Consider the following 18,457-nt stretch of genomic DNA (forward strand, 5'->3'; position numbering starts at 1 on the left):
GAAGCGTGCAACGTGCTGCAGGTAACAAACTGCTATCGTACCCTGACTCCCCCCAGAATTACTCTAGTAAATTCATACTATTCCACCCAGCACTGCACAAACCATACTTTAGGCTTAGGCGTGCAGCTTTCGCAGGAAAAGCTGTGTTTTCACACGCAGCCTACGCCGGCTACGGAAAAACCATATGCTTTATCTCAACGTTCGAGCACCCATAAGAAAGGCACGCTGCTCAGTCAAATACCAGGCAGTATTTGGGCACTACAGACTTCAGTTACAGCTTTTTAATTTCAAGCACTTTTTTTTTTTTCCTGCTTAATACCCAGCTTTTGCAGAACAGCCAAGAAAGAAAAACCATTTTTACTGACTACTTGGAAAAAAGTCAGTTACTGGAGTATCGTCAAATTGTGTCGGGTGTGCTAATGTACACAAACAGCTCAGCATCACAGCTGTAACCCAAAAACAGCTCATACATAAAAACCCCAGGCTCCTCGATGCAATCTAGCTACAACGTTGACCGACCTTAACATACTTCTTTTTTATCAATGTTAAAAGTAATAAACAACAAGAAAACGAGACAACATTTTCAGAGAATTACTCAACTTACAGGTTTTGAACAGTAACTTCAGGGTTAAAATCCAGAACAGTTTTTTGCATTCTTGTTAAAATGCTTTTTTAATTTGATCGCCCATTTAAAAAAAAAAAGTACAGCGTCTGTTATTCTCAATATTTTAACGTATTTCCACGAAGGCTAACTGTAACGTCATAAGCACGAGAACATTTCTGACAAGCCTGTAATAATCAATAAACAAAAGGAAATGGAGCCCAAATATTCAGATGAGTAAACTAACAGAAACGTGGAAAAGCTTAATTGCTAACTAGGACACAGACTACTACTTGCAGCAAACTTTAAAAGCATTTCTTTCCTTCTTTCAACTCTAACCTCTAAAATAGCACACCCCAGGAACCATAACAAATAAGACCAGCTTCACCAAAGAACATTTAATTGGGAAAATGTGTACGAGCCGCAAGATGCCTTTATCAGGAGAGAAATCAAGCAAGAGCTTCGATATAGTTTTCGACAGACAAAAGCAAGGAATTGGAAACACTGCTGCAGCCAAACAAAACAACAAAATACCATAATGCTACCTTCTCCACGAGAACAAAAGCATCAACCACCAACTCCACCCCACCCCCAAGCAGGCTGTTGCGCTCTCTAACCACATAGCCCATGCTGGAGACAATGTAATCCCACGGGGAAGACAGAAGGTCACAGGCACGCTGTGAAATCACAAAATAAGGTCCACTTTTTAGAAAGGCTCGACGGTGCTTTCACCGCTCACAATGTCATTTGGAACAAACAGGTGGAGCGCAGACATGGCCTGCTCTTCTCCTGCTGTCCCTTCCCTCGGCATATAGGAGGTTACACGTGTCCAGCGCGGTCCAAAATTACGGGCACGGCCTTTACAATAAGCAGGAGAACTCAAGATGTGGCAAGGGTTGCAATACTCAGTGTAACACTGCAGGTGAGATCGGACGCTGTGTGCCAGCGGCGTGTCTGTTATTATCCACGGGCTGTAGGTGGCTACGAGGGTGTCGCTGGTTACAGTGACACGCACTGCAGCGGGCTAGCCACGATTAGCTATTACCCAGCGTGGCTGAAAGGGTCTGCAGCTATCATTCATTGCGATCCACGGTGGCTTAGTGGGGCAGGGAGCCTGCTCCCCTCGGCCATGCACCATTAGGAGCTGAGAAAGCCCAGCAAAGCCCAGGGAGCGGGGAAGGGGGACGAAGGGGAGGCGAGGAAGGGCAGTTTGGCCCCGTGCCCCGAGACAGGAGCTGCCTGGCCGGCAGGACCCGCACCCTGCCCGCACCCCAGCAGCTATGCGGGGGCCCGGGGGCGCTGAGCCCGGCCGGGGGCTGAGGCAGGGCAGGACCGCGGCTCCCAACCTGCGGCCGGGGCAGCAGCCTGGGTGCGAGCGGAGCCGGGCTGCGGCATCTCGGGGGGGCACAACCGGGCCCACGCCACCCCTCAGGGACCCGTGAGGACGAGCCCCGAGCCCGGAGCCCCTCAGGCGGCGCAGCCCGGGGGGGGGAGGAGGGGGGAGGAGCACGGCCGGGCCGCCTCAGGGAGCCCGGGGGCAGCCCCGCGGGCCCTGCCCCGCGCCCCGCGCCCCTCAGAGCCTTGCGCCCACCCGGGGGGGACCCCGACGGCGGGGGCTCGGCTGGCCGGGGCCCGCCCGCACAGCCCCCGGAGGCCGCCACCGGGCTCCCCGAGGCGGCGGCGGGGCCGGCGGCGGGCGGGGGCCGGGCGGGCGGCGGGCGGGGGCCCCCCGGAGCGCGGCGCTCCCGGCGCGGCGCCGCCGTCCCCCCGCACTTACCCTGTCACAACAGGCGCCATCTTCCACAAACTCTCGCCAAAACTCCTACTCTCGCGAGAGCTGCCTCCTCCCCCTCCCCTTCCCCGCTCCCCTTACGCCTCCCCTCCCCGGGATGGCAGCGCGCATGCGCCGAGGACGGGGGACACACGCGCGCGCGCGCGCGCGCGCGCCGCCCACTCAGCGCCCGGGCTCTCCCCTCAGACACAACAGCCCCGGCGTGGGAACCGGCGAGGTCTCGCGAGAGCGCGCGGCGCTGGGTAGAGGGGAGAGAGGGGAGTCTCGCGAGAGCTGGGTGGTGGGGATTCCCTCTGCCCGCTCGTGCGTCTGGCTGCCCGGCGGGCGGGGCGGGGCGGGGCGGACCGAACCAACGCGGGGAGAGCGGGGGGGGGGGGTGGACAGCGGCACTGCCCGCAAACCACGCGGGGCGGCAGCAGGGCGGTGACCGCTAGCACGCCTAGCAGAGCCTCCCGGTAGCGGCGGCAGGCGGGGGGCTGGCGGCTGCCTCCTCCTCACCACCCCCTTACCCCGAGCTCCCCCCCCGCGGGGGGCGCGGTGGGCCCGCCCGCCGTGTGCCGGGTGAGGGCTGGCGGCGCGCGCCGCGCCTCGAGCCCGCGGCAGGGCCCCGTGGGGTCCCGCCGCCATGTTGGGGCTCGGCCGGCCCTGGGGGTGGTGAGGGGCTGGGCTCGGCCGGGGGGGCTGCGTGGAGCCCCCGGGGCTTGTCCGCCACGGGCCTGCCCGGGTCCGTCACCTCAGCGGTGCGGGCTGCCGCCTAAAGCCTAAAAGTCCGTTTCATCGCCCTCCATAGCTCCACGTGGGAGTGCACACCAAATGTTCCTTCGTTCCTAACTGTTCAGTTCAAAATTCTCCTCACACAGAGCCCAGAAACCAGCCAGAAAATAAATTCTTTTACAAACCAGGGGTTGGAGATCGGGCTTCAGAGGTGTGGGTACTCCAAGGAGTGATCCCATTTCTTACATAAAATCATCACATTTTTGAAAAATAAATTTTAATACAAAGCCTATTTTCTTAATTTTGGTGTCTTCTACAACCAAAAAGCATAAGAATATAAAATCATAGGATGGCCTGGGTTGGAAGGGACCTCAAAGATCACCCAGTTCCAACCCCCCTGCTATAGGCAGGGACACCACCCACCAGATCAGGTTGCTCAGGGTCTCATCTAACCTGGCCTCAAAACACCTCCAGGGATGGGGCATCCACAACCTCTCCGGGCAAGATATATTTGTTTAGCAGGTAATTTTGGAGTCTGCTAAGTCCCAGACCAATAAAGTGACTCTTGTACTGACCTCTCAGAAGTCTCAGTGTGGATGATGTAACAAGAAGGTATCTGCAAAAAGAAAGGACCTGGGTGTGCTCCAACATCTTGACATAACAAAATGAGAGGAGCCTGATCTTGGATCCACTTAACAACATGACCATTTCAAGTCCATTATAGGACTGTCTGAAAATTAATCCCTTTCTGACTTGGATTCTATCCTATCCATTCAACCTCTTCATGCCTTTAGTATAGCATACCAATTTAACTTCAAATACATATTCAACATAGATTTAAAAATCCCCTGAGACTCCAAAAAGTGCATCATTTTTATTACTTCACCTCCATACCTCTGCAGTTTCCCAAGGTAGGAAAAGCGAGAACATTTTCAGTAACACCATTAGTATGATGTCTTTCCTAAGTACACTCATACTAATTCAATGAATGTGTCAGATGTATAAAGGCATGCTCTAAGAGATCGCTTGGCCACCAGGTTTACTGTAATTCTGCTCACTGTACAAACAGCTATTGTTTGCTATTATCAAAGGCACTTTTCCCCATCATGATTTCCCCTTCTGAAAGGAGTTACAAAATGACGTTGATTGGCTCCAAGGAGCCATGAAGGCGCAGCTCTTGTCAAAAGCACGATGCATACTGGAAATCCTCTGTATTGTTTTTGAAGAGCAACTCATAATCCCTTTGGAAATCTCTTCCTAAAAACATCTTGTCTTTTTTTTTTTTTCCTCCAAGGCTAAAGAATGATCTCAGCTCATGCTAGCTCCGTTCTGTTAAGAATGGTTCCTGGATATTTGCCATGGCCTGTCTCTAGATGGTCATTTTCTGGGGCCCCTCTTTTACTGTGTTTTGAATTGAACTGGAAGATCTAAAAATACAGTACACAATAATATGCCATGTCTAGACTCTTAATATTTTACAAAGAAGTCATTTTGACTAATAATCAAATTAATTGGATACTGGAGCAGGTATATTATTTTGAAGAATAATAACAGAAATGATTGTAGTCCTTTCCATCACTGACAGAGGTACATTATAAAACAAACGAGCATTGATTTTTTTCCTTTCTTTTCAGTAATAAACAATCTGTAGTGCAAAAGGCCAGGAATACTGTTCACATCAAAAACAATAGCCTGAAATTATGTGAATATATTGAGGTGGAAGGAAAGACAATAAAACCATAGAGGTGTGTTTAGTTTCTCTTTCTTTCTTTTTCTTTCTTTCTTTCTTTTTCTTTTTCTTTTTCTTTCTTTCTTTCTTTTCTTTCTTTCTTTCTTTCTTTCTTTCTTTCTTTCTTTCTTTTTCCTTCCTTCCTTCCTTCCTTTTTCTTTCTTTCTCTCTCTCTCTTTTCTTTCTTTTTGTTTCTTTCTTTCTCTTTTTCTTTCTTTCTTTCTTTCTCTCTCACTCTCTTTCTTTCTTTCTCTCTCCCTTTCTTTTTCCTTCCTTCCTTCCTTCCTTCCTTCCTTCCTTCCTTCCTTCCTTCCTTCCTTCCTTCCTTTCTTTTTCTTTTTTCTTTCTTTCTTTTTCTTTCTTTCTTTCTTTCTTTTTTTCTTTCTTTCTTTATTTCTTTCTTTCTTTTCTTACTATTGTTCATGCATTGGATTTTCTCCTCATTGCTAAAAGTTCTTATTTCACATGGTACAGTGTGTGCAATTTCAGTTGCCTTTAGTGGAAACTGAAAGCATCTCATACCTCAGTGAACTAGGCCCCCCTTTCTGATCTGTAGTGAAGGTAAACACCTCCTGAGCTGAGGTAGGGGAACAAATATAACTACAAAGTTTGCAAGATTTAAATTTTTGTATTTATTTACTATGTAAATCGGCAGTCGACCTTTCCAATAGAAGGTGATTCAAGCCGTGCCGAATTCAGTGGCACAGCTCTGAATGGAGCCCCTGGCTTCCACGAGGATGTGGGGACACCTGGCTCGGCGGCACCATGGACACAGGGGCTCCCAGTGGGCACGGGGCCTCTCCTTTCAGGAGGGGGCTTTGCCCAGTGGGGTACCCACAGTCGTTAGCTGCCTTTGGAAAGGGAAGGTTAAAGAAGGAAATGGCTGTTACTCTTGTTTTGTAAACCCTGGGACAGGGCCGCCTCCTACTTTTTTTGGTTCACTGACACGTACAGGTGTGGACAGGGCCACGTCCATAGGTCTGTCTGTCAGTGGTCTGTCCCAGGTCTGTGCTCTGTGCAGACACCTAGAGCTTCACCTGGGAATTCATATGGCCCCTCATTCTCTCAGGACTCAGGGTGGAAAGAAGAGAAAAGACAGGGATCAACAGCCAGCAAAGCTGTTAGGGATCAGGCCCTCTCTGTGGTCTTTTGGCACTTCATTTTGGCTGTCAGGTGGCATTTAAGGAGTTGCCTTGCACAAACAGCCCGGCTCTGGAGCAGAGGGCAGGCAGGATCGGGGAGCACTGGGTGCAAGCTGTAGTAAGAGGCCTCAAGATTTCAACAGCCTGCTCGACCGGTCCGGAGCAAACTTTCTCCGGCTCAGCCCTGACTCTGTGCTGCCCTGAAGCTCTTTCCTTTGGGCACAGCACTAGCTAGCACTGCTGCCTGCCCTCCTGCTCGGCCACTGCCCCACATCCAGATGACCTGTAGGCAGGTTAGGGGACTGCAGATCTCTTAGGGACTGCCCCCACTTCTATAGAAGTACCCCGTGTCTGTTACGTGCTTAGCAGTGAGTCCCCTTCCCAGTCGAGTCTCACTTCTCAGAAAAAATAACTCATAGCATATCCTGTAAAATCCTAGCTATTTATAAAGCATACCGACCTTAAAAACATCATAGGCAGTAGATTCACGCAGCTATCTGAATCTGCAGTTCATTGTAAGTAACAGGTTTATCTGTAGATGCTGCAGTTTGTATCTGGTAATGTAAATCACACATTCGAGTAGTACATGCTATGATATAACCCTTCTGGAATTTTATAAGCACAGGATGTACAGTGTGGTTTAACCGCGTGTCTAGGAAAGAAAATAAACAGGCAGTTGCCCACAGAGCATATCTTACATCTGAACTTCTGTGCATATGCCAGCTAAAGTGATCGCCTTAACCGCTAGCTGGACAACTAGATGTCAGAAGTGCCTCCGCTGTTTGAAATGGAAGCTATTGTTCAATGTAGCTCAGAGGATTTGCAACACTGTCCTGAGGACGATAAGGATGAAGAGGAGGGGTAGTTAGCAATCTTAAACGGGAGCATTGTTAAATCGTTCTCACTTGTGTGTCATAATCTCAGCAGCCCAAGGAAAAATCGTGACCTGCATCTTAATGCCAGCTAGGTCATAAGTGTGCCCTTAGCACGGTAGCTCCTGAAAGCTACGGTCAGGCTTATGCCTCTCGAGAGTGCCTTGCAAGCAAGTACAGTCCCTCCACCGAGCACTTCTAGAATCTAAAGGCAAGATGCAAAAAGTGAGTATAACAAACAATAGGAAGGAAGAGGGGGAGGGAAGATGAGGTTAACAGTAATAACATCATGTGGTTATGTAGGTTAACAGTGTGAAGGGTTTGATGACTGACTTCTGAAACCTTTTATTTTTAAATATTTTTCTAAAACACCCTCTGAAGACACGTTTTGTATTGAATTAAATTTTGCGTCTCACCCCACCGCAGAAAAGTACCTCCAGTTATTTTCCATTGGGTGAAGTTTTTCTCCAATTGCCTGTAAACCACCCTGCATATCTGTACTTCTTTCAAAGAAACAGCTGCCCATGTCTGAGCCACCCGTGCGCAGCGCTCCTCTCCACTCGTGCGCGTGCAGGACGCCCGTCCGACAGATTTTGTGGCACCTGGTTATCGCCCTGGGCCACAGCTCCTTCTGTGGTGCCCTCAGCCTCCTGCTCTTCAGGCTGCCCTGCAGATACCTGCTGCAGGTGAATCTGAATCCGATGGCATCCTGGAGGCTGGCAGTGCCTGCCCGCTGCCCGGCAGCATTCCCAGCTGCCTTCAGCTCCCTCACTCGGGCGTTCACGACCACAAGAGCTGGCCAAGGTGTGATCCGTAGGGCCCCACCTTTGGGCTGCTGCGACCCGGTGCTGCTGGTAAGCACACGTACCCACCCAACCAGTTCTCGGATTCAACCGCAGCGCACAGGATTACCAAGTGATTACCGCAAAGGAGCACGGCAGGATAAACTATATCAAAAATCTCTTCCGCACTTCCAAAACACGCTGGGGAACATATTGTTCCTTTTGTGTACGGCCCTTTGACGTTTCAGTGGAGTGCAACAAAGGTAAATTAATTGCATCCCACTGAAATCAAGAGGACAGGAAAGCCTGAACTAGTCAGTTAGACTATGAATTATTACAAACAAAACAAAAAGGAAGATTTAAAGGTTATGACACAGCTCCAGATGTTTTATCAATTTTATTCATATATAAATACAAATTAAGTTTGCAATGTTACAGTTCTGAACCGATGTGGAAACAGATGTCTGTGCAGAAAAAGTACTTAACCAGAGGCACTGTCTCAGTTCTGATGTTTTCGTGATGTATATTTTAGTGTACTGGCTACGCTGACAGAGGCACGCTCACACCCAAGCCTGCAGTTCGGTGACTGAGAGAGGATTTTTTCAGATAGTCCGCTCTCCCATTCATGAGGCTCTCTGAGAAAGTGTATTCTGACATGCATTCTGACATGTATTCTGACATCCTTTACCTGCAAGTAAAATGTGTTTGTGGAAAAGCCCCTAAAGAGTGAAAACTCGTTGGTTTGACAAAACGCGAAAAAATAAACACAAACTCTTGATTATACACATTTTTCTCCTGTATTTAGTGCTCATGGGAATTTCAGACTGACCATAAAAAGGTATTAAAATAAGAGCTCAGCAACCTACTCTGAAATAAAACCACAAACTGCACATAATGCCTTGATAAAACTACTACTGGAAACCTATTTAACATAATAATCCAGCCCGTTTTACTATGTACTAGGAAAGTCTGGGTCCCAGTCATAACCACATGCTATGTAGAATGGGAGGAAGCATAGGCAGAAATCCTTAACCTGTAATCCTCCATACAAATATGTGCACACAGGAATTTTCCTTGCAATGGCTAGAGGAGAGTTAGGAAATTGCTTTCCAGAGTGCAAAGCTGGGTACCGCATACATGCTATTTTGAGAATTTAGCAGCAGCTAAGCCTTATGCTAGTCCCGTATGAAGAAGTTAAATTAATTTTGCATGTTTGGTGGCTTATGGAGAATGCCTATGGCCTCGGGCTATGAAGATAATACTTGGTTTTGGTCTATTTCTCTATTTAAAACATTGAGGAAGTTAGACATTCCTGAAACAGAAGATTCTTTAAAGTATTCTAAACATGTGGTCAAAGAACATGTAATCCTAAAAAATTAATTCTCTTGTCATACTGCTATCTTGGATCTATTTAGATGATTTCTTTTGTCAAGAACAGTCACACAAATTTTAGCTGTTGTGAACGTAGTCTAACTTCCATGCCAGTCTCCCCCAGAACATCGGTTTGATCCTCTGCTGTTCTGTAGCCCTTCCTCTGTAATCCCCTCTCCTCCCCAGTCTATTTCTGATAGTAAGTGATGAAAATAAAGTCCATACAAATTGCCTGAGAATATTTCATTGCGCAGATCCAGGGTGGCTGACACTTGTGAATAAGATAACCTTTTGATTTTTTTTTCCTTTTAGTGGATTAGAAGTGACCTTTTAATGCTAAAGTTCATTAGTGCTTGGATATCATATTGATGAGCTTTGTATAAATGAATGGATGAACAGATAAGTCAGAACTAAGGTAATGAGCTTACGGCTGTTACGGAGGTAACTGCAGCCATGCCACTGATGCTATTTAAAGAATTTCTGTATGCTATTTATTGGCAGTCTTGGTTCAGAAGTCACTATCACTTCTTTGATCATAACCAACGGTATTTTGTTTTTACTGTTGTAGCTACATAAGTTTCTAGAAATCCAGATAGATGGCTGTTCTTATTACTCATGGCTTCATTATCAGTTTGTTTTTCTGCTCATTACTGGCACTGACCTTGCCAAGAGTTATGCACATGCATAATTTTACTCATGCGATTAGACTCATTAAAGCTAATGGGATTAGTCAAGAAAGTAAAGCTACTTCTGCCTAAGTGTTTGTCGTTTGGGGCAGATTGACTAGGAACAAGATCAGGAAACTGGAGAGAATTCAGACCAAACAATATTTTTCCTTAAAAGTCACAGAAAGGGAAATTCAAACAATTTTTCCTTAACCCAAGCCTGATAGGTCATGAACAAGAGATGCCGTTGTTCTCAAGCAGCTTTCCAGGTACTTAGCCTTCAAGGTCAGAGCTACAGATTGCCACAGAAAAGTTTTCACTTCTGAATTTCCTTTACCTTGTATGCCTTTCAACTATGTATTCCCCTTTCCCAGTTTTGACCTGCGAAAAAGTTTTTTTATACTTATTTTGTCAGACACAGCACAATTCATCAATTTATGCAAAGGTGGTTTTGCATTGGAGGTGAACAGAAATTTTCTAACATTGGTTTCTCTTCAGAAAAGGGTGGTTTGTCCAAACCGAAGCTGGTTTCAGCAAACTTTACCAGGTCTTTCCTCAAGTCTAGGATGAAATTTCTACTGAGAGGTAATGAGAAATATACGTCCCGGCCAAGAGCCCAGCAGCAGAGGCTGACTGTAACCCGACAGCTATGTCACGATGCCGCAAACCAGGGGAACCCAGAACAGGTTTTGCTCACACAGAATGAGGGAGATTGCCTTGAATTAAACAGCATAAAAGTGTCTGTTATCTCAGAGGACTGGCCTGACAGCTAGGACACGGGCTTGTAGGTTTAGGGTCTTTTGTGTGAAACCTTCAAGAGATGTTTATTTTGGTACAGAACAGGGAATAGACTGTGAGGACGTTTTCTGGAAAAAGAAATCCATTTCTTTCCCAGTACTTCTGTCATACTTTTGTACCTCATTTCGAGCACTGCGAGTCTGCCTGTCTGTGACCTGCCTGCTGAAAGCCTCGCAGAAGCATTAGCACAGCCAGAAATACAATATTTAGAGAGCAGCTGTGTTCCAGCCCCTTCCTCTGATAGCCGTCTTGGCTTGGACTGAGAGAGGAGTGGCAGGGAGCAGTTATTCTGTCTGTTTTCTACCCCAAGGAAATTCCCTACCAGATTGCCGGGACAATTTTATGGCCATCGGAACAACAGACCAAACATACAGTGAGTGATTATTAACTCCGATTTTGAACAAGCTGTTATTCTTATTTGTCATTTTTGACCTCTGGTGAGATGTCCCACATACAATAAATTATAAAAAATCTGGCCTCTCGCTTAGAAAAACAAATGCCAACTGCCCTGCTATCATTCTGAGGCAATAAATCTCCCCTGGCCTTGGAAAAAAACATCATTTGTGGACTTTCACCCATTTTATACCTTTTTTTTTTTTCAAAACAAACACTTATTTTGATTCCTGATAAATACAAACAACAATGAAAACTGAATAAAGTAGTGTAGTCTGAAAGTCAAAAATCTTAGTGCATACTGACTCCCGTCCCCTGGCTTTTTCCGGGTAGAGGTTAAAAAAACAGGAAATCCACCACTACCAAGTCCAATACTGGGGGTGGTGGATGTTTATGACTATTATTCCTTTTTTTTTTTTTTTTTTTTTCTCCCTAGGCTAGCCACTGAATTATGCCCCGATGCACACAATTTTATGAACGCTGGGGAGAGCCATGTGGTGCTCACGCAGTGCTTAATCTTGATGAAGTCCCAGCGCCCAAGGTTTTACGATTAATGGCAGAGGAGGAACACCCGAGTGACAGTTAGGGTTTTGCCAGTTTGTACTGTATATACAGCTGTTGCTGCACAGGGGAGGGAAACGCAGGGTCTGGCTGTCTGTTCCAAACAAAAAGAAATGGCACATGCTATTACTTCCAGATCATTGCAGTCCCTGCACCACCATCTGCTGGGGGTCAGAGCAGTTGTCCGGGTCGGCGTCAGTCATGCACAAACTCAATGCCTTCCCCGGCGCTGCGCCCAGCAGTACATATTTACAAGAACAATAAAGCGAACCTGCTCCCCGGACACAGGCACCACAATGCTCCGTCACATTCGGAACAAAGGGGCACAACGAAAGTTGATATGCATTACAAAGGGGGTTCTCCGGGATCACAACTTTGTGATTTCAGGCCGTAACACAAATTGAAGCGAAGAAAAACTGTCACCGATAAGCTCAGACCTAGGGATCATTGTGTTTGTAATTGACGTAGCAGCTCTAAAAGGGTGCCTGGCTCTCCCCGTTTCCCCCTTCCCTTTTTACAAAGTCCTATGTAAAAGATAGCTGAATGGGGAAAGTTTTGACAGTAAACGTTAAGCACTTTGATATATTATTCTGTAACAGCGGCCAGAGGATCGCTCCCACCTTCCCCAACTTGCCTCTGCCCACATCTTTTACCAGGGTTATGCCACGCGCTGGGGCAAGGTGCGGAGAGCCCTGAGCTGATGGAAAGTGAGCAGCTCCTTGAAACAGGGCCGGTACCACTGTGATGCTGAAACCAAACGAGGAGTTTTAGCATCTCTTCAGCCCAAGCAACAGCTAGTGAGTAACTCATTTCTTCTGCTAAAAAGGGCTGCTTCAGTAACACCAGCGTGACACGCCGCCCAGGACTGTGGGGTGCTGCCGGCCCTTCTCTCAGTGCTTTCCTGACCCCATGGCTGAGCAGGGACAGGAAGCCTGTGGTTCCTGGAAGGGGACGTGGGGCTCCTTGCTGCACGCTGAGGCGCAGTGCGGAGGCACAGAAGCAAAGCCCAGCTTCTCTCCTCAACCTGGGCTGGTTTGCTGCAGGGTTAAGTCCGATGTCCCTGCACTGGATCAAAATGGAAGCGGTGGAGCAATGGAGCTCGGAGCAAAGACGTCTGCATTGCTCGTGGCAAACTCAGCAGTGTTCATCCGATTTTGGTCTCAGCATCAGTATTATTAAAGCAGGCAACAGTGCCAGCATGGGGTAAGAGGCATGGGCAGCAGCCCCGGAAAGCAGTGAAGAGGGCAGGTGGAGCTAGACCCAAAATATTTGTTAAGTGAGGCTTATTGCCAAATAACTAGAAACCATGCTGTACTAGCGAGAACTCACTAAGGACTGCTGTACTCTCTGCCTCACATAGCTGCAGTATCTGTCACAGCGCTACCACATACATAATCTTTGACATTTCATCTGATAATTAGTGGTTTTGGCACAAGCAAACCCGATCTTGTTAGGTCCTCTCCTCAGTTGTTTTCATATTTTAGTAAGCTCCACTCTGGGCATTATTTCATTAAGCCTCTTGAGTGCGTGTAACATTTGAAAGCATTCTTGGATGCACTCACTTTGCCTGAAACGTAACGCGGGGCCGGAGACCTCCAGGTAGCTGCACCCACACGCCTTCCAAACCCCACCTCCTCGGCCTCCCTGGCACCAGGACACCCCGCTGCCAGAGCAGCAGAGCTGGTTCTGGAGCCCGCGGGGGGAACGTGGAGCAGCGTTTGCTGTGTTCCCTTGGAAAACGTCACGGGACTCGGCTGTGTGTTTGTAATTTGAGGGCACTTACCCCGAGCTGTTCAGCACTGAGCTAAACCGCGCTAGTTCATACTGCAGCGAGGCAGTCTTTGGGGTGGGATCAGAATGAAAAGAAGGATTTTTTAAATCACAGCACTGAGACTGAAAAACCACAAGAATAGATACCTCCTGACCTAATGAATTAACTTTTAATATAAAAAAACAAGCTTTTACCAAGCAAACAATTGAATGTTCTCATTGGTACTCTTATTTATGGCATGTTCCTGCTAAACTGTGCTCTTTGATGAGGAAGCTGGTGAAATACTCCTTCCTCCTCCACCGTACTGTGGCATATGCAAAAGACACGGTGCCCTGCATGAGCCATATTCTTAATTTCTACTTCATAAAACTGTCATTGTGTGAACAAGAGGGTTCTGTTTATTCTTCTTAATTGCCTAGATAAAATGAATGTATATAGTGCACGCAGTTAGGTGCTACAGCTTAGGAGTCAAATGCTGAAACCACACAGCATCCAGAGGTTGCAAACTTTTTGTTTAGATTCCTAACTAGGAAACAAGCTATTGGGAATATCTAGGCCAAAATAATATTTTTTTTTATTATTTTTTTTTTATGTTGCCTCTTTATTTCATTAACATAATCCATTATCTTTGAGGCTGCAGGTAGTGTTTTTATAAAGACCAGTTCTGTGAGTCACCAGATCGCAGGGCAGTGTAAACCCAATCCAGATCAGGCACAACGAGGTGTCTGCTGAATTAGCCAGGGCACATAATGCAGTGTTTATGCCAGCTTTGTTCTTTATGCAGCCTCAGTGACAGCTATGGGAGAAAAGGCGGTACTTGATTAAACCTGAATTGTACAGGGGCAAGTTTTTGCCTTTTTGAACAAATTTAATCCAGTGCTGCAAGCTGTACCAGTTGAGTACATTGCACCAAGAGGTGCTGACATTTTTGATCTGGGATTAACTCCTGTAACTTTGGATTTACTGCCTGGTGGAGCCTTGGCCTGATTTTTGCTCCCAAACGACTTAGATAGTGTTTCTTATATATCTGCCTTGAACTCATTTACAAATCTGCTAACCTATCTTCTTCCAAACCTTGTCTCTAGATTGCCTCTGCAATACTGTCTGCAAGAAACTTCTAATGCCTAATGGCTAGATAAATGACCATTAGGAAATAATGGATTCATGAAATATAATTATGTAGCTTTACGTAGCAATATTTTAGTGATTTGCAGCAGGCCTAGGGCATAAATACGATTACTGTGGACTTCTGGTGCTTTTGTCCTCCATCCCTTCTCACTGCTTGCTCTACCCACTTAGAGCATTGTATTTTAGCCTCTTGAATTTGACGGATTGAATAAGTCTTTGCAGCAGTATTTCCAAAGCTTATAATACAGGGAGTTCCCCAGCATACTGGAGATTCTTAAGACTTCAGGAGAGAGAAAAATATATTCAAAGCTTTTAATATTTAAATATATTTCCCCCCATTGTTTATAGTTTTACTTTTCGTAGTTATAGAAATCTTCTGAAAAGGACTATTGAAAGGGTTGTCTTGCTTTAATCAACTTAGTAAACTTTTGTTTTGTCCTTTATGTTGATTACAAAAGAAGCTGACATTACTCCATTTCACTTGCACCTTTTAAGCCACTGCGCTGGGTTAATGGCTGCGCACAACCTCACAGAGCCACAGAACCCGGCCGGCTCATCAGCTGCTTAAATGCTGCTGCAAGAGTAGCACAAGAGAAAAACGTTGTCTGTAAGGTCCTATAGAAACTCTGTAGCTGGAGAAGTGAACTGCAAGGAGATGTGGCAGAGCCAAACTGTAGATGGAGAGGAGGAAAAAAAAAAATGAGAAAAGGGGGTGGAAAGGCAAAGGGAGAGGCTGTTGCTTCAGTAAGTAGAGAGGGATGGCTGAGCAGGCAGCATCAGATTGCTCCCAGTCCCTGTTCTGGCACTTGCGGATCTGTTGAATATAGGCCAGAAGGACATGCTGAATTTGTTGCTCCCGTGTGCCAGCCTTTTCTGCAGCAGCGAGAGAAACCAATCAGTGCTGCTTCAAAAGCAGCTGGAAACTGAGAAAACTCTGGTCCCCTGCTGCCTGGCAGTCTGCAGGACGGGGTCTTCTCGGTTTCCAGCCACTACAGAGGCTCCATTGACAAAATGTGTGCTGCATTTGAAGGAGCACAATGTGACAATGAAAGAACCTGAGAGAGACAAAACAAGAAAGAGGGGGGAAAAGAGGGAGGAGGGAGAATTAAATGGGAATGGGGGAGCAGGCTAAAGGGAGGGGGGACAAAATCAAAAGAAAAATATGCTAATCTGCAAAAGTGGTGGCAAAAATAGATCATAATTGTCACATTTGACACTTCTTAACGTGCTTTATCAAAGAATATAGCTGAGATGGCAAGAATTGAGAAAACAAATTATTACTTTGCTAATGTTAATCTCACCGCCCCTCTGAGACAGAAACAAGCTTATTTTAGTCCCCCATTTTTACAGATGTTCTTATGAAATACAGACAAGCTGGAAGGCATCAGGTCCCCTAACAGACTTATAGAGGCACTGCAAACAGGGGTTCACATCCTCATCCTTAGTTTCAGAGAGAAGTAGGTAAGAGCTCTGCAAGTCAGGAGGCTGGCATGTCTTTCTGTTGCTCAGAATAACTGGGAGAGAAAAAAAAAAGCCACCCCAAACAAAGCCATTTCTCCTTTCCTTTGTAGTTCATTAAATCCGCAGAGAGAATATATGGCAGTGTACAAATCGGGGTGCTGCTGATAGCTCAGATCGAAGCAGTGTGGCTAGAGTTTTATCACGGTGTGCCTGGCTGTGTCGTGGGACACCTAAGAGGGGCATCCAAGAGCTCAGAGGAAGCATGTGTCGTAGTGTTTTGGTAATCTCCCAGCTGACCCTATTTGCCATGCTTGTCCAGAAGGCTGGGAGCACAAGAACTGAATTTTGTTACGAAGCAACTAAACTGGAAGGATCTTCCTGGATGTCCCCACATTGCTCATGGCCTTTCAGCCCACGGGTCCAGCTCTAGCTGCTTTAGAGTAAAATCCATGAAACACATACAAGAGTGAACACAGGGTCTTCGGCACCAACAGTTCCACTCTAAGTATCTGCAATAAGCTAGGAATAACTTGGTAGACGTGCAAAAGAGAATATTGCTTGGGAGAGAGCACTAACGTCTACAGATTTTCTGGGAATTCCTGGTACTTTCTGAAGGGTCAGAGAAGTGCGCCATAAAGATTGAGATCAAGTAATACAAACGACGATTGCAAATTTCAGAAGGTATGTCAGCCATGAAATGAGAAGAGGATAAATCCTTGATTGCCCACACTGGAAGTGGGTAAGCTCAATTTGCCTGCATTTGCCTGTGAGCACCCTGTTGTGATCATTTTAAATGAGTGTTGTTTATCTTTTTTTTTTTTTTTTTTTTTTTTATTTTTTTTCAGCAAAGGAAGGCTCCTGCCCTGAAGACAGGATTTTGAAGTTAACAAAACATTTAAAAAATTTTCTCCATTATCATTCAGGTTCAAAATAAACTGCTTCCTTTCGCTCTATTAAGTTGGCATTTACTTTCAGTCTTGGGAAATTACTCTCTAAAGTAGGTCAAAAAAATAGTTGTTTCTCCAAAGCAAATTTAATTTGAGCATGACCCATGGCATCTATACAATCCCCAATTTTTAGGTCAGTGTTGAAGCTGTCTTTCTCCGTAGGAATGGTACGTAGTGTGGAATGAAACTGACTTTTTCTGTGAAATTTTTGCTAGCAAGTTAGTGTGTCATAATTTTGAAAGAACTTTCAGATGCTTTAGCAGTTGTAATATTAGACCATCATCCTGTGTCCATCATCAGTTATCCTGCATTGGGTAGTAGTTTAAGAATGGGATAGTGTTTACTTTATTATGTCATCTGCTCAGTTCATGCGTAATAGAAAAAAATTAATATCATATTTTTGAATTTAGCATTTCAGGAGTTTCCCATCTGAACTCTAAGTTTATTTAAAATAAAGGTATCTTGCTTCAGCTGTAAAATTTTAGCTGCACCTCTTATGTTGTAGGAGGAGGTGATGGCAAGGGCTGCAGAAAAATAAACATATAGAGGTAAGTTTTATAATATTGTGCTAAAACCTACGTTATGATTCTCAGGACTTATTTTCTTTTTTTGATTATGTCTCATAGGCTGGCTTTGTCTATATCAATGAGTAATTCATCATAACAGATCACCATACTGATGTAGTTAATGCTGAGAATCAGCATGTTTGTTACAAGCACTTTGCGGATTTGAACTTCAGGCTACCTTTGACTCAATCCCTCGGACTGGCTGTTCTCACCATACAAGCAGTTTAAAGCTGTCCAAAGGCCCACTGGCTGGTTTGGACTCTTACATCCCCACTGGAGTTTGGAGTACGTTTCCCACGCACTGGGCAGAGCTGCGGGGTTGGCTTCCTCTGCAGGGAACCTGAGCTGCTCTGTGAACTGAACCAATGAGCAATAAATGGGTGTGATGAGGGATTTCTTTCAAAACTGCACTACTGCTCTGAACCAAAATGCCGTTGTATATATAACTATATATATGTTTGTGGTTTGGGGAAGATACTGCGTATTTTTCTGCTGTATATAAACCCAATAATTTTGCATGATAATGCTGGTATACCTTCTTGTATACATTTCTAGCCAGCAACCTCTAGTAAGTTCTCTATGTTTAATGGTGCAAGACAAAAGCCAACTACACTGAATCACTGTGCAAGCAGATAAATTCTTACATACATACTTTACATGCAACTCAGAAGAGCAGATTTTATTTTATCAAGTGATAATAATTGTGGTCCCCACATAAGCAATATGAAAAACTGTTTTCCAAGCTGTGATGAAATAACTGCAATGTAAATTGAGGAAGTGTTACTCCAAACCTCCAAAAAAGAGAAAGTGATGTGTTTGCCAAACCTGGAAAAGAGACTTACTGTCTGTGATCAAAGGCAGCACTGCTCTACACAGAACTTATGAGAACACAGAAAGGGTGAAGGAAAAAAAGGTCTGGAATCATGCAAGTTTCATTTAGAGCAATGTACTTGAAAATTCATTCACTCAAATACTGGATATTAAAATAAATGAGTAAGTCCCTTTTGTCTTCTCATCTGGAAAAAAAAAAAAAAAAGACAATAGTACTGATCACTTCCCGTAGCTAACCAGCTTTCCCTGTTACTGTAGTTCAGGCAGTCTGCGTGAAAAAGGACACAGATCTAGTAACTTAAAATGATGGTACTCGGGATAGTTAAGTACCTG

General features: G+C 45.6%; 1 protein-coding gene and 1 long non-coding RNA gene across 2 annotated transcripts in view; one reads left to right on the top strand and one right to left on the bottom strand.

Moving 5' to 3' along the window:
- Positions 1-2,465, bottom strand: part of RBPJ (recombination signal binding protein for immunoglobulin kappa J region) — a 56,267-nt gene extending 53,802 nt beyond the window's left edge. The window contains exon 1 of the mRNA XM_035553646.2: positions 2,379-2,465. Within this exon, the coding sequence (XP_035409539.1) occupies positions 2,379-2,398 (20 nt within the window). The 5' untranslated portion in view covers positions 2,399-2,465. The remainder of the gene's footprint in view (positions 1-2,378) is intronic.
- Positions 1,149-18,228, top strand: LOC118251503 (uncharacterized). The gene is made up of 3 exons (XR_004779835.2): positions 1,149-1,523; positions 17,233-17,275; positions 17,354-18,228. It is a non-coding gene; the product is annotated as an uncharacterized LOC118251503 (long non-coding RNA).
- Positions 18,229-18,457: the final 229 nt, after the last annotated feature.

Source organism: Cygnus atratus, chromosome 4 (genome assembly GCF_013377495.2).
Source record: "Cygnus atratus isolate AKBS03 ecotype Queensland, Australia chromosome 4, CAtr_DNAZoo_HiC_assembly, whole genome shotgun sequence".
Classification (NCBI taxonomy): domain Eukaryota; kingdom Metazoa; phylum Chordata; class Aves; order Anseriformes; family Anatidae; genus Cygnus; species Cygnus atratus.